Consider the following 20,972-nt stretch of genomic DNA (forward strand, 5'->3'; position numbering starts at 1 on the left):
CAGAGCAGTACATGTCATGCTTCCTATAAGCATAGCCTTTTTGCTGAGGCAATCATTAGCAGCTCCTTCACACATTCTCTGCGATCGTGGAAATATTGGTTGTAACGGAAAAGAAGATCCAGGTGAAAGAGTAAAGTGAAATGGGAAAAACAGTCTAGTGATCCCACCACCCTAGCACTTTGCTGTCTGATCCTTGTCCAAACATACATGCGTTTTGACACCGTTGGGCCCGTAAGGTATAACTGGGTTTCTTAGCATTCGTGTTCAGAGTTGTCCAGAAGAAATCTTTTGGCACCAAGAAGGCAGCCACATTCTTGTCAGAGATACTTCTGAGGATAAGCCCAGAGTCGATGCCCCCCGGGTTCCGCTCTGATTGCGCGGGGCTGCGTGCCCCGGTACAGACGAACCCAAGAATGGAGACAGCCAGGTCCAGGCCGCCGTCTCCTCTACAGGCTGGCTCGCCCTCCTCCTTTGCCCCTGCCTCCGCTGTCCGTGGGAAACGATCTGCACTGATTGCTTGGCTCCTTGCGGCTGCAGTTAACTGCTTCTGACTGGCCTGTCACTGTGTCCCCCGACCCCCGCAGGCGGCAGCGATGGCCACCTCCGCAGGCACGGTCTCAGAAGACGCCATAGAGGAAGAAGGTGAAGAAGGGGCAGGCTCTCCACGGAGCTCCTCTGAAATATCCAAACTCAGTTCCAAGAGTGCCAAAGAAAGGCGCAACAGGAGAAAGAAGAGGAAGCAGAAGGAACTCTCCGAAGGAGAGGAAAAAGGGGATCCTGAAAAGGTGTTTAAGTCAGAGTCGGAAGACGGGATGCGGAGGAAGGGCTTTCGGCTGCCAGACAACAGAATAGGCAGGAAGTTTTCCATCATGAATCAGGTAAACTGCACTGGGTCAAATAAGCCTAAGAAATTCTCCTTTTGCTAATCTCACTTGATTGTCACATTCCCCGCCCCGCTTTTGCTCTACATTTTCCAGCCTCTTCCCTGCATCCTCAGGTCTGCCTCTCCATGGTCCATACTGTCCTCTAGAGGGAGCGTTGTGGGCGTGTGAGGGCCGTCCTCTGCTCCAGTGCTGCCCCCGCCTCTCTGCTCTGGGCCAGCCCTACGACCGCGTGATCCCCTCGGGTAGCCTCCCTGCAGCCCTGAAGTCCCTTTCCCACCAGTAGGCCTTCCCTTCTACCTTTCTGTATAAGCGTTGGAACATCAGAATTAGCTTTCAAACAGCTCTGTTTAAGAATTGCATGTAATTGTAGGTTAAAGAAGAATAGACCTGAAACTCTAGGTCACCTTATTTGAGTGTGGCAAATTCTAGTAATTAATTATTCTAGATATATAGTGTCATGCTGATAAATTAGCCTGTGGTGGGTTAAAGGCCTCCAGTTGTTCCCAACTTTGATAAATGCGGAAACTAAGAGAAAGAGAGACGAGGGGTCTTACAGATAGTTACTGAGCACCCTATTACTATAAATATCACCACATAACACCTATTTTGGGATTTCAGAGAACACTACCAAAATCCGGTTCTGAGGCCATTAAATTCCCAATTTTAAGGCAATGCTAGAAAGTTAGTATGGCATGAAATAGACTACAGTTACCGGTCTCCTGGCAGTGTGCCCAGTGTCTTATTTCCCAGAGATGACCATTGTGCCTCTCCCTGACACCCTTCCCCTCCCAGCTCAGCCTCTGCCAGTCCTATTCACATGGTCACAGCAGAATCTCGTAGATCCAGCCCCTTATTCCCACCCTCTTAGCTCAGTCTTAGTTCAGCCTTTTGTATTAGTCTGTTCTCCCGCAGTTATCCACTGCGGGTTTGTTTCCTCTGATCATTCTCCCTCTCCTTTATGTTGTGTATACCGTCAACCCAGAGCTCTTATGATTCACCACCCAGCAGTTACAGAGTACCTACTGTGCATCAGGGATTATGCTGACTCCCAGCGATTCATGGTGGTTAAAACACTGTCCCTGAGGGGCGACTGGGTGGCTCAGTCGGTTGGGTATCCAACTTTGGCTCAGGTCGTGATCTTGCAGTCCAAGAGATCAAGCCCTGCATTGGGCTCTGTGCTGACAGCTCAGAGCCCAGAGCTTCTGATTCTCTGTCTCCCTCTCTCTCTCTCTCTCTACCCCTCTGCCACTCACACCCTGTCTTTCCCTCTCTCTCAAAAATAAATAAACATAAAAACATTTAAAAAAACAAAAAAAAAAACCACAGTCCCTGACCTAAGGAGCTTATAGCATAATGGAGTGGCCACCAAAACTTATTTCTATAATAGCATGGATGGTTCCATGTTTTCCCGTAATTGAGATAAGCTGGAGTGTTTTAGAGGGCACAGATCTACCATAACCCGGAGATTCGGCACAGACCTTCTCGGGAAGGTAAATAAAGCGTAAACAGGAATTAGTCAGGTAGTGTGTGTGTGTGTGTGTGTGTGTGTGTGTGTGTGTGTGTGTGTGTTGGTCGGGGAGTAAGAGGGCAGAAGAAAGGACACTCCAGGTGTGGAAGAAAAGTAGGTTCCAGTTTGGACACCCCGTAACCAAGCAGAGAGGTCTTTTAGACATACAGATAGTCAAATGATGCCTCTGGGAAGAGGTCCTGAGCCAAGAGGTGGTGATTGTAACTGTGAGACCTGATGAGGTACTCAAAGGGGTCATGTCAGCTGAAGGAACAGTGGGCTAGGGGGCCCACCGCTGATGTTCATGGGCATCGCAGGTGGAGCTCATGGAGGAAAACAAATGGACAGGTATTAGAGAGGCTGAGAGAACCAGTTCGGTGAAGCCAGGAGAGCACAGAGGTTGAAGAAAGCAGGCAAGTGGTCAGTGGATTGAAAGTTAACAGAAATGCTTCCTGAGATCAGAACTGGAAATAAGCACTGGATTTGGCATTCGGAGTCATTGAACACTTTAAAGACACGCTTCAGGGCCAGATAAAGATTGATGCCATATTAGGTGGGAACTGGAGACAGTGAGTGAGTGTAGACATCTCAAGAAGCTTCTTGAAATGTTTGGGTGGAAGGTAAGTATTTTTAAAATCTGGGGTGGGGGAGTCCAGAAGAAGGGGAAGTAGAGGTCAAAAATGGAGTGGAACAGAAAAGAAACTAGAGCACAGTCTTGGAAGATGTGACACTAGATAGAGTCTCTAACAGGAAAAGGTTACCTTTTACCCCAAAATGTCAGGAAATGTGGGTGTGGCCAAGTTTGTAGATGGGGAGTAGGAAGTTGAAGAAGATGACTCTGGAATGTCTCTGATTTGCAGTAATGTAGGAAATTCAAAGTCCTATTGAAGGGAATGAGAGGTTGAGTTTAAAGTTTATTTATTTTCGAGAGAGAGCACACGCAGAAGCAGGGGAGGGGCAGAGAGAGAGGATCCCAAGCAGGCTCTGCACTCTCAGCACGGAACCCAATCTGGGGCCCAAACCCATGAACCATGAGATTATGACCTGAGCCGAGATCAAGGGTCAGATACTTAGCCACCCAGGCGCTCCAAGAGGTTGAGTTTAAAGAAATGGGGGTAGGAGGTGTTAAAGAAAATATTGACAGTTTAGGATAGTTATTACAAAGATTAGGAGAGGAAATTACCCTAAACAGATTCACTCTCTCTACTAACAAAGTGCCAGCCCATAGTTGGGAATCACTGTGCTCCCTGGCCTTTTCAGTCCCCCGTCACTGCACCCTGTCAGCCACCAGCACATACACCAGAATGAACCACTAGATGCTTCTCGTCTACGGTGTTTGTTTCCTACCCTCAGTTTTGCTCCAGAAACCCCCTCTCTAAGATGGCCTGTTTTTCTCTCTCTCTGCGTCCACATCGTACTTACTCTTCACATCCTTCTCTCAGAAAACCTTCCCTGCCTCCCCCATTCCACACCTCACTGGAAATTACCATTTTATCTTTCCACTAGTTTCCTACATATCTCTTTAAGTGTTGCTTTTTACTCCATGTGGACTCCTACTGTTCTTTCCTCTCTTAGATAAAGTGCCAAAGCCAAGGCCCGCATAGGCTAATGTTCAGATATTTGTTGGACAAATGAATGGGGGACTTTTATAAATCTGATTTCACCCCTTCTGGGGCTTCTTTGTGGCCTGGAACCATCTCTGTCTCACCTTCACCTCACCTTTCTCCTGGTTCTGCCTCTTTTGGGGAAAAGGATGATTGCAGCTTTGTTGTAATCCAGCCCTTGTCTTGACAGCCATCACTGAGCTGGTTAATGAATACCTTGGTGCTGTTATTGAATGGTCTCTGATTAATCTTTTGGCTTAGCACAGAGTTGCACTGATTGCTCCCTAGCTCAAAAAATAAAACTGGGCTTATGAAATGTCCCTCTTTGCATGAAAATGTTCGCTCCCTCTAATTTCTCCATCTGAAAAAAAAGTGTAGATTCCTAGAGGCCGTGGCTGTCTGCCAAGACTTGCTTAGAAACCCTCCATAGAAGTAATATTCTTTGTCCCAGGACTCTTCTGCCATTCCTCTGATTTTATCTGGAACAATGACTAAAACTGAGGCCTGGAGACATTAACTTATCGAAGGTTATATGGCTAGCTTGGCCAAGATTTGAACCCGGTCCTTTGGACTGCTGAGCTTGTATGCAGTGTGGCCGCTCCCTGCCCACTCACCTCCATTCACCCACGGTCATCTCTTTTGTCGGCTCACCAGTGAACATGGCTTCAGTTCAGTTTCTGTATTGCCAGATCTGCAGAGAGCCCCTTCAGACACCTGCCCACCCAATCTCCTACTCATTTCTCGATAAAATTACTGCTGTGGTTTTAGGGCTTAGAACAGTTTATAAATATTAAATTCAATTTTGCATTGCATTTTAATTTTTCTCTTTTTTTTGTATTTTAATTTTTCTATGATAGCACTTCTCAAAGCTGTTTGGTCTTAGGACCCCTTGATACTCTTTTTTCTTTTCTTTTCTTTTCTTTTTTTTTAGAGAGAGAGAAAGAGTAAGGGATAGAGGGAGAGGGAGATAAAAAAATCTTAAGCAGGCTCCATGCCCAGTGTGGAACCCCACACCAGGCTCGATCTTAGACCCTGGGATCTTGAACCTGAGCTGAAATCAAGAGTTGGATGTTTAATTGACTGGTGTCCCTAGGACCCCTTAATATTCTTAAACATTGCAGACCTCAAAGTGCCTTTATTAAGTGTGCATTTAATTTATCATATTAGAAATTAAGAAATTTAATAATTAAATATTTATAATATGTAGTTTAATAATTACTATTAAATTAAGAACTTTAAAGACAGTAAACACGTTTATTTACTGATTTATTTAAAAATAATAATGATAGGGTACCTGGCTGGCTGGCTGGCTTAGTCTATAGAGAACATGACTCTTGATCTTGGGGTTGTGAGCTCCAGCCCTACACTGGGTATAGACATTACTAAAAAAAATAAATATTAAAAATAAGGGTGCCTGGGTGGCTCGAGCTCAGGTCATGATCTTGCAGTTTGGGTTAGTTTGGGTTCATGGTTTTGAGCCTTGCATCCAGCTCTGTGCTGACTGCAGGTTGCCCGTTTCAGATGCTCCATCCCTCTCTCTAAGCCCCTCCCCCCTTTAAAAAAAAAAAGCAAATCTTAGAATGAATAAATAAATAAGATAAATCCATTATATCTTTAACACAAATTATAAATATTTTTGTAAGAATGAACTGTTTTCCCAAAAAACAAAATTTGTGGAAAAAGTAGTACTGTTTACATTTTTGCACATCTCTTTAATCTATAATTTATAGAAGACAGTTGGAATATCATATCTGCTTCTGCATTCAGCCTGGCTTTTTAAAAATTTTTTTGGTTGACCTATTTGAAGGAAATCTAGTTTTTGTACAGATGTAATTAGAAAAGGGAGGAATAGTAGTGCCTATGTGGTTCAGTCGGTTAAGCATCCGACTTTGGCTCAGGTTATGATCTCACAGTTCATAGGTTCGAGCCCCATGTTGGGCTCTCTGCTGTCAGCACAGAGCCTGGAGCCTGCTAGAGATTCTCTGTCCCCCTCTCTCTATGGTCCTCCCCTGCTCGCTGTCCCAAAGATAAATAAACATTTTTAAAAAGTGTTTAAGGGGCACCTGTGTGGGTCAGTCGGTTAAGCGTCCAGCTTTGGCTCAGGTCATGATCTCGCGATTTGTGAGTTCGAGCCCCGCATTGGGCTCTGTGATGATAGCTCAGAGCCTGGAGCCTGCTTCAAATTCTGTGTCTTGCTCTCTCTCTCTCTGCCCCTCCCCTGCTTGTGCTCTGTCTCTCACTGTCTGTCAATAATAAATAAATGTTTTAAAAAAATTAAAAAATTAAAAAAAAGAATAAAAAGTGTTTTAAAAATTACCCAAAAAAGGAGGAAATTTTAAAAGCCTTTTCAGATAATTATGAATAGTCATCTTTGATGCTATTCCAAAACTCAGCAATTATTCTTTTTTCAGTGATTAGTAGCAGTTTGGAACTTGAAACTGTATCAGTAAGTCTGTTACATTAAAATCCTTTGCTGTATTTATCATCATAGATCTTTAACTCATGAGTGATTAGTAGCATCATGCATTGATCATTTGCGAAATCATTTCACAAATGATCATTTGCGAAACTGATCATTGGTTCACTGAGTTACTGAGTTCACTGAAATCTTCCAAGTCCTGCCACACACAAGTTTTAAAAATCACATACGGTATTATCACTAAAAGCTCATAGGAAAAGTCTAAATACTGTAAAACTATCAGATTCCTAGAATCCAGTCTATACTTGTGAGAAAATCAAAGTGATGAAGGCAGATATCATCTTATATTGTTATGAAATAGTTTTGACCTCTAGATCCCCCTTAAGAGGGTCACAGGAGCCCAAGGAGTCCCCAGGCCGCACTTTAAGAACAAGCTGTTTTGTGAGGAAAAGTGAAGTGAAGGAAAAGTGAAATACGGCATGGGCTTCAAACATTTAAATCACTAATTCATCACATCCTAAGCAGCCCAGTCATTGCTAGGCCTTGGCCCAACAGACAGCTGACATGGACCCCCTAAAATCCTCAGTTTTTCCTTGGAATACGAGGGCCACCTCCTCAATTCAAGAATACCCCAGAGCTATTCTCCCAAGCAAATACCTCGACCTAAGGTAGTATTTCTAGTTAGCTGTGATGTGTGCAGCTCCTGGTTGGTGGACAAGAAAGATTTTGAAATCTTCCTTGTAAGAAGGCCCACCCACTTCATAAAGTAACCTGGATCCCAGGAGTTAATAGAGCCAAGAGTCACTGACACCCTCCAGCCCAGGGAAACTGAGACTGGGGAGGAGTTGGGCTGACTACCTTCAGGATGTATCTCCCTAGAGAATGGGCTAGAGCAGGATTAAATATTGGGTACAGGGAGAAATGGGACAAGTCCTCTTCTCCCCTTCCACGTGTATTACCACCAGCTCTTTTGCCAAGAATGGAACAGGGAATTAAACAGTAAACGATAAATTGTTTTCTTTTAGTGTGTGTGGTCTCAGAATCCTGATTTCTCTGTGTTTGTAGGTCACTAAATGGATCATTATCTTATCACTTTCCTTCCCGCTAGGAATAAATCTCCTGTAGTATGTATTTACTACTAGGCTGCAAGGTTCGAGAGGGCAGGGACCATGTTGTATGTCTTCTTTACCACTGTATCCACATCACTTAGTACACAATAGGTATTTAATGATCATTTGTCACATAAGTGAAACCTCTTTCCTAATGTGGAGACCTAATGTACCATGTAGTGTCAGCAAAATCACATTCAGTCCAGGGAAGTTTGCTATGAGAAGTGACGCAGTGACCGAACGCAGGTGTGGAGTAATGCCAAAGTGTGGGTGGCTAATTTACAGTATATAATCTAAATGCATGTTCATTAAATTAAGCACTGCACCTACAGAGTGATATACAGAGCACTCTAGGAGATATAAAGATGAATTAGGCAGTGTGCCCCTAAAGAGCTTGTAGTTCGTCAAAAAAGAGAGCTAGGGGAGCCTAGGTGGCTCATTCGGTTGAGTGTTCAGCTCTTGATATTGGCTCAGGTGGTGATCCCGGGTCATGGGGATTGAGCCCCACATGCTCAGCATGGGGCCTGCTTACAGTTCTCTCCCTCTCTCCCTCTGCCCTTCCCCCATTTGGATGCACGCTCTCTCTCTAAAAATTAAAAAGAGAGCAAGAGAGGGGAGAGAGCGCTGAAAGGATATATCCAAAGAACAGTAGTAAAAAGTAGAGCGCAAGTACTGTGGAAGAAAGGCTCCGTGTTGTTGAAGGGTGAAAGAAGTTTGTGGAGGAAGAAGCTGAAGGGCTGGACCATGGACAGTAGAGAGAATCCCCACAGCTGGAGGTGCAGAAAATAAAGACCCAAGAGCAGCATGGCCCAATGGAAGGGTCTGTGAGGGGAACAAGTAAAAGATAAAAATCGAGAAAGTAAATTAGAGTCCAAGCTGGGAGGATTGATGATATTAAGTGTGGTCATAGGATTTAACAAAGGAGCCCAAGAGTTCTGGCCTTATTTCTCTCTGGCGAGCCTTACAAGGGAGATAGATACACCCAAGACCCTGATCATTAACATCTAACAGAACCTCAGAGGTCTGTGTTCTACTGAACTGAACATGTGAGTAGAAGCCCAAAGGTATTTCCTGTCCCTCCCTCAATCCAATCTTGGGATCTTGCTGTATTACTTATGACTTTTATTTTCTGTATTTTATGATGCTTTGACATTTTAGGAGCCTTGCTAGCTGAGGAGAGACTGCCCTTCCCAGTGCAAACTTAATTCCTGGACACTGAACAGCTTGCCTGGGAGTAGGCCTCTCCTATGCAAATCAACCAATCCAAGCCTTCATCCCCAACTTTATCCAAAGCTCACACGCCAAGACCCACCAAACCAATGTCTCCCCTGCCCTAAATCACTCCAAGAGCCAGGCGCTGAGCAGCTAGGACCAGTCCTGTAGCCCAGAGCCTGCTGAACTTCTTCACACTGCCCAATCCTAGACTTCTCAGATGTGCCTACTCTGCCTCACCTGTTCCTTCCGGGGAGCCCGCCATACAGGCTCTGAACCATGCTTTTCCTTTGCTCGTCTGCCCCTAACTGACCCTGCTACCTCCCCAGCAGGCCCTGCATGCCATGGCATGGCATGCCCCCTCGTGGGACCTGTAACTAATAGACTCTTGCAAAGGCAGTTGTCTCTGTGTCTGTCACCTTACAATTTCTCATTAGAACAAAATCATAGGTACAATAGGAAGGCATTGCCTTCAGCATAGAACATTGCCCTGAGGTATAAAAATTGGGGGGAGGGGGATGCCAAACAAAAGGACGATAGAAAATATTAGTGTCTTTAAGTTTTCAGTCAAGGAAATTTAAGTCCATTGTAAGGCTTTCTGAATTTATCTATCTTATAATCAGGGCTGTTGGGGTGTTTTAAAATCAGGAGTTGGATGAATGTCACTGGGATATATATTAGTACATTTATTAAAAAGGAAAAATAAGGTCTGGGGCGTCTGGGTAGCTTAGCCAGTTAAGTGTCCAGGTCTTGGTTTCGGCTCAGATCATGATCTCATTCATGTTTGTGGGTCAATCCCCTCATTGGGCTCTGTACTGACGGCACAGAGCCTGCTTCGGACTCTGTCTCCCTCTCTCTCTGCCCCTCCCCTGCTCGCTCGCTCTCAAAAATAAATGGATAAACATTGAAAATTTTTTTTAATTTTAAAGAGGAAAAATAAGGTCATAATTTTTCAAATTAAAAAAAGTCTGATTTGGTCTATTGGTTTGACAGTAATGACTAGCTTTGCTAATTATATCATATGGTAGATATTTTTATACATGAAACAAGCTAAATCTGTGGCTTTAAGGTTTTGATGAAAATATCTTTAAAGCATTTGGTAAGAGGGGTGCCTGGGTGGCTCAGTCGGTTAAGTGTCCGACTTCTGCTCGGTCATGATCTCACGGTTCGTGGGTTTGAGCCCCGCATAGGGCTCTGTGCTGACAGCTAGCTCAGAGCCTGTAGCCTGCTTCACATTCTGTGTCTCCCTCTCTCTGTGACCCTCCCCTGCTCGCGCTGCCTGTCTCTTTCTCAGAAATAAATAAAAACATTTAAAAAAATTTTTTAAAGCATGTGGTAGGATAAAATTATTTTATTAAAAAATTAATGTTGGAAAAATTAGTGTTAGCAATGATATATTGAAACTAATGATATTTTGATTATTCCAACTTTTTCTTTTGGATTAGATAAAGTTCCTTTAAGAAAAAGAATAACCCCTGTAAGAGTAACCCATATAATTATTAGCAAAAAAATTAAACCTTTTTTGACATCCTCAGAAAACAAGAAATGGAATATTTCTAAAACCAGGTGACAAATCATTTGGCACGTTGGTTGGTTTATAGTTCTTTGCTTTCAATAAAGTTGAAATACTACCTAATTTGATTGTCAGCTGATTAAGATAAATTTTGCTGATAGCTTACTATGTGATTTTGGCATATAATTTGTAAGGAGTTCAAAGAATTGAGTGGCATTGCTACAATAAAATTCTTCTGTTCCCAGATACTATTTATGTGAATAAGGTTTCTGAGCACTAAAATCTAATACTAGAAAGGGAAAGGAGGGTTAATATTGAGCCATGTTTGATTCTAGTAATAAATAATGCAAATATTTCAACCCCAAAAACACCAATTTAAAAAAACTCATTAGGAGATATATTTTAATAAAATTTTCTTTTTAAGCTTAACAATTACTTATAAAATGTATATTTATATATATTTTTGTATTAATGTTTATTCTTTTGAGAGAGAGAGACACACATACACACCATGATTGGGGGAGGGGCAGAGAGAGAAGAGGGAGAGGAAGACACAAAATCCAAAGCAGGCTCCAGGCTCTGAGCTGTCAGCACAGAGCCTGACATGGGGCTCAAACCCACAGATCATGATCTGAGCCGGAGTTGATCACCCAACCAGTTGAGCCACCCAAGCACCCTATGTTTTTATATATCTTGATCAATTTTATTAATGAGAATTATAATAAAAAATCAGTCCAGGAGAGTTTTTTTTTAATGTTTAATTATTTGTTTTGAGAGATTGAGAGTGCTAGCAGAGGAGGGGCAGAGAGGAAGGGAAAGAGAAAAAGATTCCCAAGCAGGCTCCATGCTGCCAGCACAGAGCTCGACACAGGGGTCGAACTCACGAACTCTGAGGTCATGACCTGAGCTGAAATCAAGAGTTGGATGTTTAACTGACTCAGCCCCCCAAGCACCCCAATCCAGGAGAATTTTTTATTATTTTTTTTTAATTTTTAAATGTTTATTTATTTTTGAGAGAGAGTGAGAGACAGAGCGCAAGCAGGGAAGAAACAGAGAGAGAAGGAGACACAGAATCTGAAGCAAGGCTCCAGGCTCTGAGCTGTCAGCACAGAGCCCCATGCGGGGCTTGAATTCACAAACTGCAAGTTCATGACCTGAGCCGAAGCCAGAGGCTTAACCGACTGAGCCACCCAGGTGCCCCCCAGAGAATTTTTTAAAATTCTTAGAGACTCAGGGTCATAGGAAAAATTTTAAATTTAAGTACAGTTTATTTGTAATTTTTTGTTGCAGAAAAGTATTCAAAGGTGATCAATAAAATGCTGTAAAGCATAACCATATACTTTCGCACACAGTTCTCTAGGGAATATGGAAGGGAGGTATGAGATGATGGAGAAAAAGAAATGAGGAAAAATTTGTAAATGGTAAATAAAAGTTTCATTTCCAAATGTCAGTCCTGGGAGTTATATAATTTACAAATATTTAAACTTGTGATGAAAAAGAAAATTCTGACTTTAAAATGGAGTAGGAGGAGAGACCCTAGGTGGCTCAGTCACTTAAGCACCTGACTTGATTTCAGCTGAGGTCATGATTTTAAGGATGATAGAATCAGTCCCCACCTGGGGCTCCCCTACAGAGCCTGCTTGGGATTCCCTCCCTGCCCCTCCCCTGCTCACTTTCTCTCTCTCTCTCTCTATCTCTCTCTCTCCCCCCCTCAAAATAAATAAACTTTTAAAAAGTTTAAAATGGAGTCGAAGGAAATATACAGAATACTCAACCGAACAAAAAATACTTCAAGACTACTGTTGGCATACTGCTTATCTCCAGGGCAGGTACTCATTGAGAGAATAGCACCTTTAATAGTGAGAGAGCACTTTTAAATTCTCTCCTTTTTGCCAAGGGTGGCTTGGAGTCTAACTTGAGTAAAGGCACGCTTTATGTGAGCTCATAGTAATGAGAAATAGACACACCGATGTGTTTCCCCGTGGTTAGCTGCCTGGAGTGCGAGACAAAAGCATCGTTGGGACGCATGGGCGGACAGGGAGTAGAGTTTGTGTACAGCCAGCTGCGCCCCCAAGGGTATGGGGCAAGGAGTGAGTGGTTATGGGTGTTGATGGTGGTATAAACGCAACCCTCCAGGAGTGCTCTCTGGAAACACTGGTGTTCTGATGCCAGGAAGCAAGGGTGGGGCCGGGCCGGGGAGGCCGCGCGCCCTTGCTGGGCCCGAACGGGGTCAGCCTCGCGTCTCACGCCTGTCTCCGTGTCTCTGTCTGTCTCCCCGCCCCTGCAGTCGCTGCTCAGCATCCCGGGCTCGCCGTTCCTCTCCCGCCACAACAGCAAAAGCAGCATCTTCAGCTTCCGAGGGCCCGGGCGGTTCCGCGACCCGGGCTCGGAGAACGAGTTCGCTGACGACGAGCACAGCACGGTGGAGGAGAGCGAGGGCCGCCGCGACTCGCTCTTCATCCCGATCCGGGCCCGCGAGCGCCGCAGCAGCTACAGCGGCTACAGCGGCTACAGCCAGGGCAGCCGCTCGTCGCGCATCTTCCCCAGCCTGCGGCGCAGCGTCAAGCGCAACAGCACGGTCGACTGCAACGGCGTGGTGTCCCTCATCGGCGGCCCCGGCTCCCACATCGGCGGGCGGCTCCTGCCAGAGGTGAAAATAGATAAGGCAGCTACCGATGACAGTGTAAGGAAGTAAACACATAGACCCAGGCTAGGCATGGCAGTCTCTCGCGCGCCCTCCTCTCTCCTCTCCGGTCCGGCCGCGCGCTCCCTCCCTCTGCCCCCACTCTCTCCACTCGCGTCCCCACNNCCTGAATGCCTCTGGCCAGCGGATCCTGCCCGGATGGAATGAGAATGGCATCCTGCCACCACCAATGACCAAGTCTGAGCCGGTTTGGAACTACCATTGCTTCTCTCCCTCCCACTCCTCTCCTTATAAGGAAACAGCCTGGAATTTAAAGCTCTTATCTTTCTATTAAAAAAAAAAAAAAGCAATATAGTTGAGAACAATTTTCCGAGTCCCCTCTGTTAGAACGAGGTGTGATTTTTCCAAAGAGGAATGTGCATACATGACGCAGCCGGCAGGAGGTGTGCACCAGGGAGAGCCAGGCAAGGAGGGCCTGGGGAAGCCACAGCAGATCCGGAGCACAAAAGCGCGTTTGAAATGGAAAGAACTCAAAGCAGGGGCCAAGTGGGAGGTTGAGGCAAGAACACATGGTGCATGGGGGAGGAAGGAGAAGGGAAGCAAAAGATGAATTTTAAGTGTAATCAAATGTCAGGCTCTGGAGGAGCTGCATAGAACAGCTTCAAGAAAATCGCTGGTAGAGGGGTTTGGATAATGGCTCCCCTCTTTGGGAAAAGCCATCTCCTAACATTTCTTTAAATTCTAAGCTGTTTATACCTGTTTTCTAGTTTTAAATTCATATAACCTCAGCGATCCTAACCCTCTGTACCTCTAACCCCTTAACTGCCCTCAGCCCTTCCTTAGCTGGCATAGACTCCTTGAGATGGCACGCCAGTTCGTCTTGTCCTAACATTTTGGTTTCCCCTAACACAGCTCGAAGGCAGCTGGTCCGTTAATTAGCATGATGCATGTGTGGAGGAAAACAGGGTGGTCAAAGGTGCAATTATCCACAGAGATCCGTTCTTCACATTTCTGGGCAGTTGTTGACCGTACAGATAAAAAGTAGAAAGGCATTTAGGATGTGATTGACGCCGTCTTTTCTCTCCTGTCTTTTTACTTAATAGCAAAATACTGCCCGCACTACACACACACATTTGTGTAGCCCTATACAAGCAACAAATTACTTTTATGTTTATTACTTCATTTGCTCTGAATAAAAACTCTGTAAGGCTGACAAAGTGGAGCTCATTATCACTATTTGTAGGTGGGGAGGTAGTCTCAGAGAATTGGGGCTCCTTGAGGTCACATTATTGATAGAGCCAGAGTCTTTGGGGAAACTTAATCTTCTGTTTCTCAGTTAATTTTAATATCTTCTCTGTATAGTCACATGGCCATTTTTCTTCAGGAAAACTTTATTTAATATCATAGTAGGAACCATAATAATAACAAACAGTGATTCCAGAATTCCCCCAAAACCAGATAGTTGGCCAAAATAAGTATTATAGATGATTATCTTTAAGTATAATTTTTGATTGTCCCTAATTCTGTATCTGCAAGTAAATATTTAGGCTCTGGAATTAGGCAATTACATTCTCTGAGAAAAACGAGGTAATATCAACAGATAACAAGGGTCAGGTCAGCATGGATGGTACAGTTCAGGCAACTCAAATGTTAAAAGCCAAATTAAATTCTGATATCCTGGCCTTTTTTTTTTTTTTAATATTTAAACCAAACCATCCATCTTGCTTTTTTGTTGAAAAGAAGGTATTAGAAAAGGTATCCGGGAAGGAGGAGATTGAACTTCAGCTGAAGGCAGATAAGCAGGTTTGGGGGTTTTGGTTTTGGTCTTGGTTTTCTGCAGCTTCTGTTAGACTGTGTGGGAAAGAAATTTGAGAGGTCGTTGAGCAGATGACTGTGGAAGCAAGGCTCTGTAGCCTTACACTGTAGCCCCCAGAGTGCTGCCTTTGGGGACTTGGGGGGCCTGCACACCCAACCCCCTGTAGGCGCTTAGGAGATTCTTTGCAGTGGGACTTGCAGTCCCAAGTGATGATGGTGACAGATTTGAGGATTCCCAAGGCCAGGAGGGCAGATCCCAAAGCGGCAGGAAGATGAGGTAGGGCACAACTATTTCATTCCCAAAGGCTTCATAACCAGGAAAAGCTGTTTTGTTAGAAGCCATAAACAAGTGCTTCCTAGCTGTGAATGGCGTGGGGATATATGTCAGTTACATTCATAGGCCAAAGAAACACAAGAAAACAAACCCAGACTGCATAGACTGCATGTGGTATGCTATCAGATCTATAGAAAGCCAAACTACATGCCGAGAAAGGATGACCAATTAAAAGTTAACAGTAGTTGCCTTTGGGAGGGGAAATTATTGATGGCTTTTTTTTCTTCCGTACACTATTCTGTTCTTTACGGCTTTCTGCAGTGGACATAATAATGATAGCTACCATATGGGTTCTTGCTATAGTATGCTAAGCACTTAAATATACACACGATCTCTTGAATTCTTATAACCATCCTATTTGGTAGGTGGCTTCATCCTATTAAACAGATGAGGTTCAAAGCCTTAGTGACTTGTGGAAATGGAGCTTGAACCAAGGTCTTCCTGAGGCCAAGGAGACCTTCCTGACTGCTTAAATATTAACTCCTTTGGGAAGTGGGAAAGAAAAACATTTATCATTTATCTTAGAAGGACACAATACATTACTAATGTATTATTAGCATATTATTAGTATATGCACCCCAGGGCACGTGAGCAATGAATGCCTCCTTAGGCTAGGATGTAGCGATTCTTACTGTCAGAACATTTGGGATGTGACTCCAGCCATGGGTTCATGTGTGCCTGAGCCAGGAGAGTGCTTCCCGGTATGCGCTCATGCTTTGGCCTCACCTAGTATTGAGGCTTAGGCTATGCCACACAATCTGGTTTTCTCCTCAGACTCAAATAAAGAAATATAATATTCTCTATGAAAAAAGAAAAGATATCCAGACATTGCCTCATTAGAGTTTCATCAAAAACTGTTTCACATGCTCATTAATTATTCAGGTGTGACTGGTAATGATTTTTTGATAGTTTGGGCATTGTCACTTTTGCATTCTGCCGAAGCAGAGGATGAGGGGACTTTTCCCATCTCTTCATCTCTTAGCTGGAAAAGTAGGTGGGAATCTCATCACTCAGAGAGAAAGCAGGTGCTGCTGAGAGACATAACTCAGAAACCCTGTTGTATTAGCTTGCAAACGTTTAAGTATTATCTCATTTAATGCCCATAGCTGATAGATACTACCCTTGTCTGCATTTCACTGAGGAGGAAACCAAGGCTTAGAGAAATAAAGTGGTTTGTGCAATGTCATACCAAAAGCAGTAGAGTCAGGGCTCGAGTGCAGACAGTCCGGGTCCAGAACCCTGGCCAGTACCCAGCATGCTGCACCAGCTCTAAAGCCCAAGCCCTTCCGTTTATTTACTGATGTGATCGTGGGAAATTAACGTGACCCCTCTAAGCCCATGTCCTTACCTGTGAAAAAGAGATGAAAGGACCTTTGCTATAAGGCAGTTGTAAAGATGAAATATAATAACATTTATAAGATGTGAAGCATATTATTTGGTCCATTCTTGGTGTTCAGAAGCCACTTTCCATTTCTTTCCCTGTACTCTTTCTGTCCTGAGAGGTAGACCTTAGGCTTCCTACTGAATTGCTTGACTCAGAGAGGGTTGTATTCCTTCTAAGGAAGACCTGAAAGATCCTTAGTCTGAGAAGAAGAAATTATTGTACAACTCTTTTAAAGCAGATTACTACAGGGGTGCCTGAATGGCTCAGTCCGTTAAGCTGATGACGCGGAGCCCACTTGGGATTCTCTCTCTCCCTCTCTCCATCCTTCCCTTGCTCATGTGCTTGTTCTCTCTCTCAAAATAAATAAATAGACATTTAAAAAATAAAATAAAAATGCTCAAAATTTTAGTTCCAAGAAAAAGGTAACTGCCTGATAAATTTCCACTCATGTATTTCCATGGGAGAACGATTTAGTTGAGCTTCCTTGGACGGATCTGTAGAAATGTGGGCAACATCTGTCATCTGCAGGTTTTGCAGGATATCTCCTCGAGGAGGAGAGCTGCAGTTTAGGAGGTTGGAAGTCAGTGGCTAGATGCCCCAATAAACTTTGCATTTGGGCTGAGATCTGTACTGAGTTTCACTTGCAAAGAATGTAATTAAGGTTCTCCCTTGCTTCCTCTGTTACGGATAGTTTTACATGAAAGCTCCTTGGAGGCTGAGTTCTAAAAAGGCAGAAGCTCCTGACTTTAAAACGTTGTTAATTCTCCTCTTTTCTGCCCAACAAAGTGAGACCAAACAAACAAACAAAAGAAATAAACACCTCTGTGTCCAGGAATAAAAAGTGACCTGAGGAGATGGAGAAGGGGAGGAAAAGAGTATGTGATCTTTCGGGTCTCAGTGTGGTTGAAGGAGGAAGCCCTCTCCCCACCTCCCAAGTGGTAATAATTGAGTAGCTGAGCCAATAGCAGAGACATCCCTGACACAGTCTCAAGGAGATTCTGGAGGGGGGTGACTGAAGGCGCTGTACATGGGAGGGCCTGCTCCAGCTTTTCTTCCCTTCCGTTGGCTCGAATCTGGCCCAAGAAACCATAGCCAACAGCGCTGATGGGAATGTAAAATGGTGCGGCCACTTTGGAAAACAGCGGCCGTTTCTCAAAAAAATTAAACGCAGAGCTACCATGTGATCCAGGTAGAACTGGAAACAAGTGTTCACACAAAAATTTGCACATGAATATTCATGAAACCATTATTCATAATAGCCAAAAAGTGGAAACAACCCAAGTGCCCATCATCTGAGGGACGGATGAATAAAAATGTGACATGTCCTGGTTATGGAATAGTATTCGGCCATGAAAGGGAACGAGGCGTTGACACGCGCTACAGCATGAATGAACCTTGAAAAGGTTATGCTCAGTGAAAGAAGCCAGGCACAAAGTCCACATATTAAGTGTATACGGTTCCACTTACACTTTTTTTAATGTTTTTATTTATTTTTGAGAGAGACAGAGCATGAGCAGGGGAGGGGCAGAGAGAGAAGGAGACAGAATCTGAAGCAGGCTCCAGGCTCTGAGCTGCCAGCACAGAGCCCGACACAGGGCTCACACCCACGAGCCGCAAGATCATGACCTGAGCCAAAGTCAGACGCTTAACCAACTGAGCCACCCAGGCGCCCCCATATGTTTCCATTTATATGAAATGTCTAGAAGCGGCAGATCTATAGAGACAGAAGGCAGATTATTGGCTGTAAGGGGGCTTGGGATTGACTGCAGACAGGTGCTGTGTTCTTCTTTGGTATGATGCAAATGTTCTGGAAAACACTGTAAATATACTAAAAGCCACTGAATGGCACACTTTGAAATTGTTAAAATGGTGAATTTTATGTTAATGTGCATTTTATCTCAATGTTGTAAAAGTTGAAAAGAGAGAAACAATAGCCTGGACTTTGAGTCCCAGCTTTTAAAACCTCCCCCAGGGAGGTAGGATTTCAGGTACTCCCCATCCATCTTGGATTCCTGTGTTCCCTGGTTTGCTTACTACAGATTTATTTTTCTCTGGATACTACCTTAACGCCCAGTTAGTACTTAGCACTTTGAAGTAATGCAGTTTTCGTTTATATCATCTCAGGCAGTTAACAGTGATGAATATATGTTTACTCCCTGTCTCTCCATTAATCAGTCACATCTGATGACTACTGAGAGACTGCGTGTCCTGACAATGACCAGGCCATGTATGAAATAGGACCTTCACCCACAATCTGCCCAAGAAACCAGCCCCCTTGTCTATGGTAAACAACCCAGGCAGCCAGCCTGCTTTAAGTCAGAGTTGCAGGAAGCCAGTCTGCTCTTTCTAGTGACAGTCCAGGAAGGTAAATGATAATTTCTGTAACTGTCAGCCCCAGCAGATGGTTAGGACTTGGTTGATAACTGATGATGTCCCTAATTTTTGTTTCTGCTTTCAATTTGGGACCCACCAGAGAATCCAAATATGCACCCCTAATCAGTCACCTAGGATGCCCTGCTTCTAGTTAGCCTACCTGCAACTTCTTCATGCCAACAGCTTTGAAATGGAGGCATACCTGAAGCCTTCCCTTTTTTCCACTATAAAACGTTCCCACTCGCCTGCCTGCCTTTGAGTCTGGCAAAATGCGTGTGATGATGGCTGACTCCCTATATTAAGCTCAAAATAAATAGCCTTTGCTTTTCTCACTTGGTCGATCTTCATTATCTCCACAATACAGATAACATTTTCTAGGTATTTACACACACTTTCATATTCTTTCTCAAAGGAATTCTACCGCACAGTCAGTATTGCAATAGTACATTGGGTAACCCTCACCCAGGAGTTACCAAAGATGTGGGTACAAAAAAAAAAAAAAAAGATGTGGGTACAAAGGTGGTGGCCAGCTGAGAATTGTCCCCTAAATTCCTTTGTTCCACGAGACTCTCCCAGAAAGCACCCTTTCTTACGCAATCCCCTCACCTCTCCAAGCAACCTCTTCTGACATATGTCACCATGGATTAGTCTGCTTCCACTTTCAGGGACCCCCACAATATGTATTTTTTATTTGGCTCTTTTCACTCAACAGGGTGTTTTTGAGATACATCCATGTTGGGTATCAGTACTTCATTCCTTGTTATTGATGAGTATCCATTGGGTCCTTCATTGTATACTTACACCCCAAATTGTTAGTCCCTTTTCCTGTTGATAGACATTCAAGTTGTGTCCAATATTCAGTAGTATGAATAAGCTTGCTGAGTGCATTCTTGTGCAACATGGTAGATAATTTTATCTTGGTAGATAAAGGTTTTCATTTATATCGGATAATGAAATTCCTGGGTCATGTGGTGAATGTACGTCTAACTTTGTGAGAAACTGCCAAACAGCTCTCCAAAAGAGTTATACTATTCTTTTTACTACCCCTCCCAACAGTGTGTTAGAGCCCCAGGTGCCCCACATCCCAGCCACCATTTGGCGGTGTTCATCTTTGATTGTAACCTTTGAGTAGGGATAAACTGTTGTCTTCCTATGCTTTTAATTTGCATTTCCCTGCTGACTAATGATGATGTCCATCTTTTCACGTACTTATTGGCTTCTCATAGATCTTTTAGTAGTTGCTCATTTAAATCTTTTGCCCATTATTGATTTTTTTATGTTATAGACACAAGTCCTTTATCAGATGCATACATTTTTAATTTTGATGAAATCCAGTGTATCAGGGTTTTTTTTTCTTTGATGATGTTTTTTGCATCCTGCCCAAGAAATCTTTGCCATTACCCCAAATTGTGAAGTTATTTTCCTTCTATAAATTTTACAGTTCTGGGTTTTACTGTCAGGTCTCTGATTCAGCTCAAATTAATTTCTGGGTATGAAATTAGATAGAAGTTGACTTGGATGAATATCTAGTTTTTCCATATCATTTGTTAAAAAGACTTCTCTTCTGGGGCGCCTGGGTGGCTCGGTCGGTTAAGTGACCAACTTCACCTCAGGTCATGATCTCACGGTTTGTGAATTCAAACCCCTCAGCAGGCTCTCTGCTGTCAGCACACAGCCCACTTTGGATCCTCTGGCTCCCTCTCTCTGCTCTTCCTCTGCATGCACACACTCTCTCTCCCTCTCTTCTCTCTCTCTCTCAAAAAGATAAAACATTTAAAAATGTATTAATAAAAAACTAAAAAAAAACCTTTCCTTTCTCCATTGAACTGACTTGGCACCTTGGTCAAAAATCAGTTGATGTACATGTTTGGATCTGTTTCTGCATTCCATTCCGTTCCCTTGATCTATTTGTTCATGCTTATACCAATGCTACATTTATCTAATTACTGTAACTTTATAGTCTTGAAATGAGATAGCATAAGCCTTCCAAACAAAAAATATTTTAAAGATCATTAAACAGTCTCTTAAGAGGTTAATTTGCTGTTCAGATCTTTTTTAAAAGATTATTTTGCTATTCCAGATCCTTTGCATGTCTTTATATATTTTAGAGTCTTTTTTTTTTTTTTTTTTTTTTTTTTTTTGTTTTTTTTAGAAAGCCATAGATTTTTTTAGAG

The 20,972-nt window shown here is 43.4% G+C and overlaps 1 protein-coding gene across 2 annotated transcripts in view; it reads left to right on the forward strand.

The window, feature by feature from the left end:
* SCN8A (sodium voltage-gated channel alpha subunit 8) overlaps nucleotides 1-20,972 on the forward strand; it is a 120,153-nt gene that overhangs the window by 48,677 nt on the left and 50,504 nt on the right. Inside the window, exons 10-11 of one of the 2 annotated variants that reach the window (XM_077753419.1) lie at nucleotides 585-878; nucleotides 12,536-12,931. In XM_077753419.1, coding sequence (XP_077609545.1) covers nucleotides 585-878; nucleotides 12,536-12,931 — 690 coding nt within the window. The remainder of the gene's footprint in view (nucleotides 1-584; nucleotides 879-12,535; nucleotides 12,932-20,972) is intronic. The other variant, XM_077753418.1, reaches the window with a different exon arrangement.

The sequence above is a fragment of the Crocuta crocuta genome, unplaced genomic scaffold (genome assembly GCF_008692635.1).
Source record: "Crocuta crocuta isolate KB4526 unplaced genomic scaffold, BGI_CrCroc_1.0 scaffold30, whole genome shotgun sequence".
In the NCBI taxonomy this organism is placed as follows: Eukaryota; Metazoa; Chordata; class Mammalia; order Carnivora; family Hyaenidae; genus Crocuta; species Crocuta crocuta.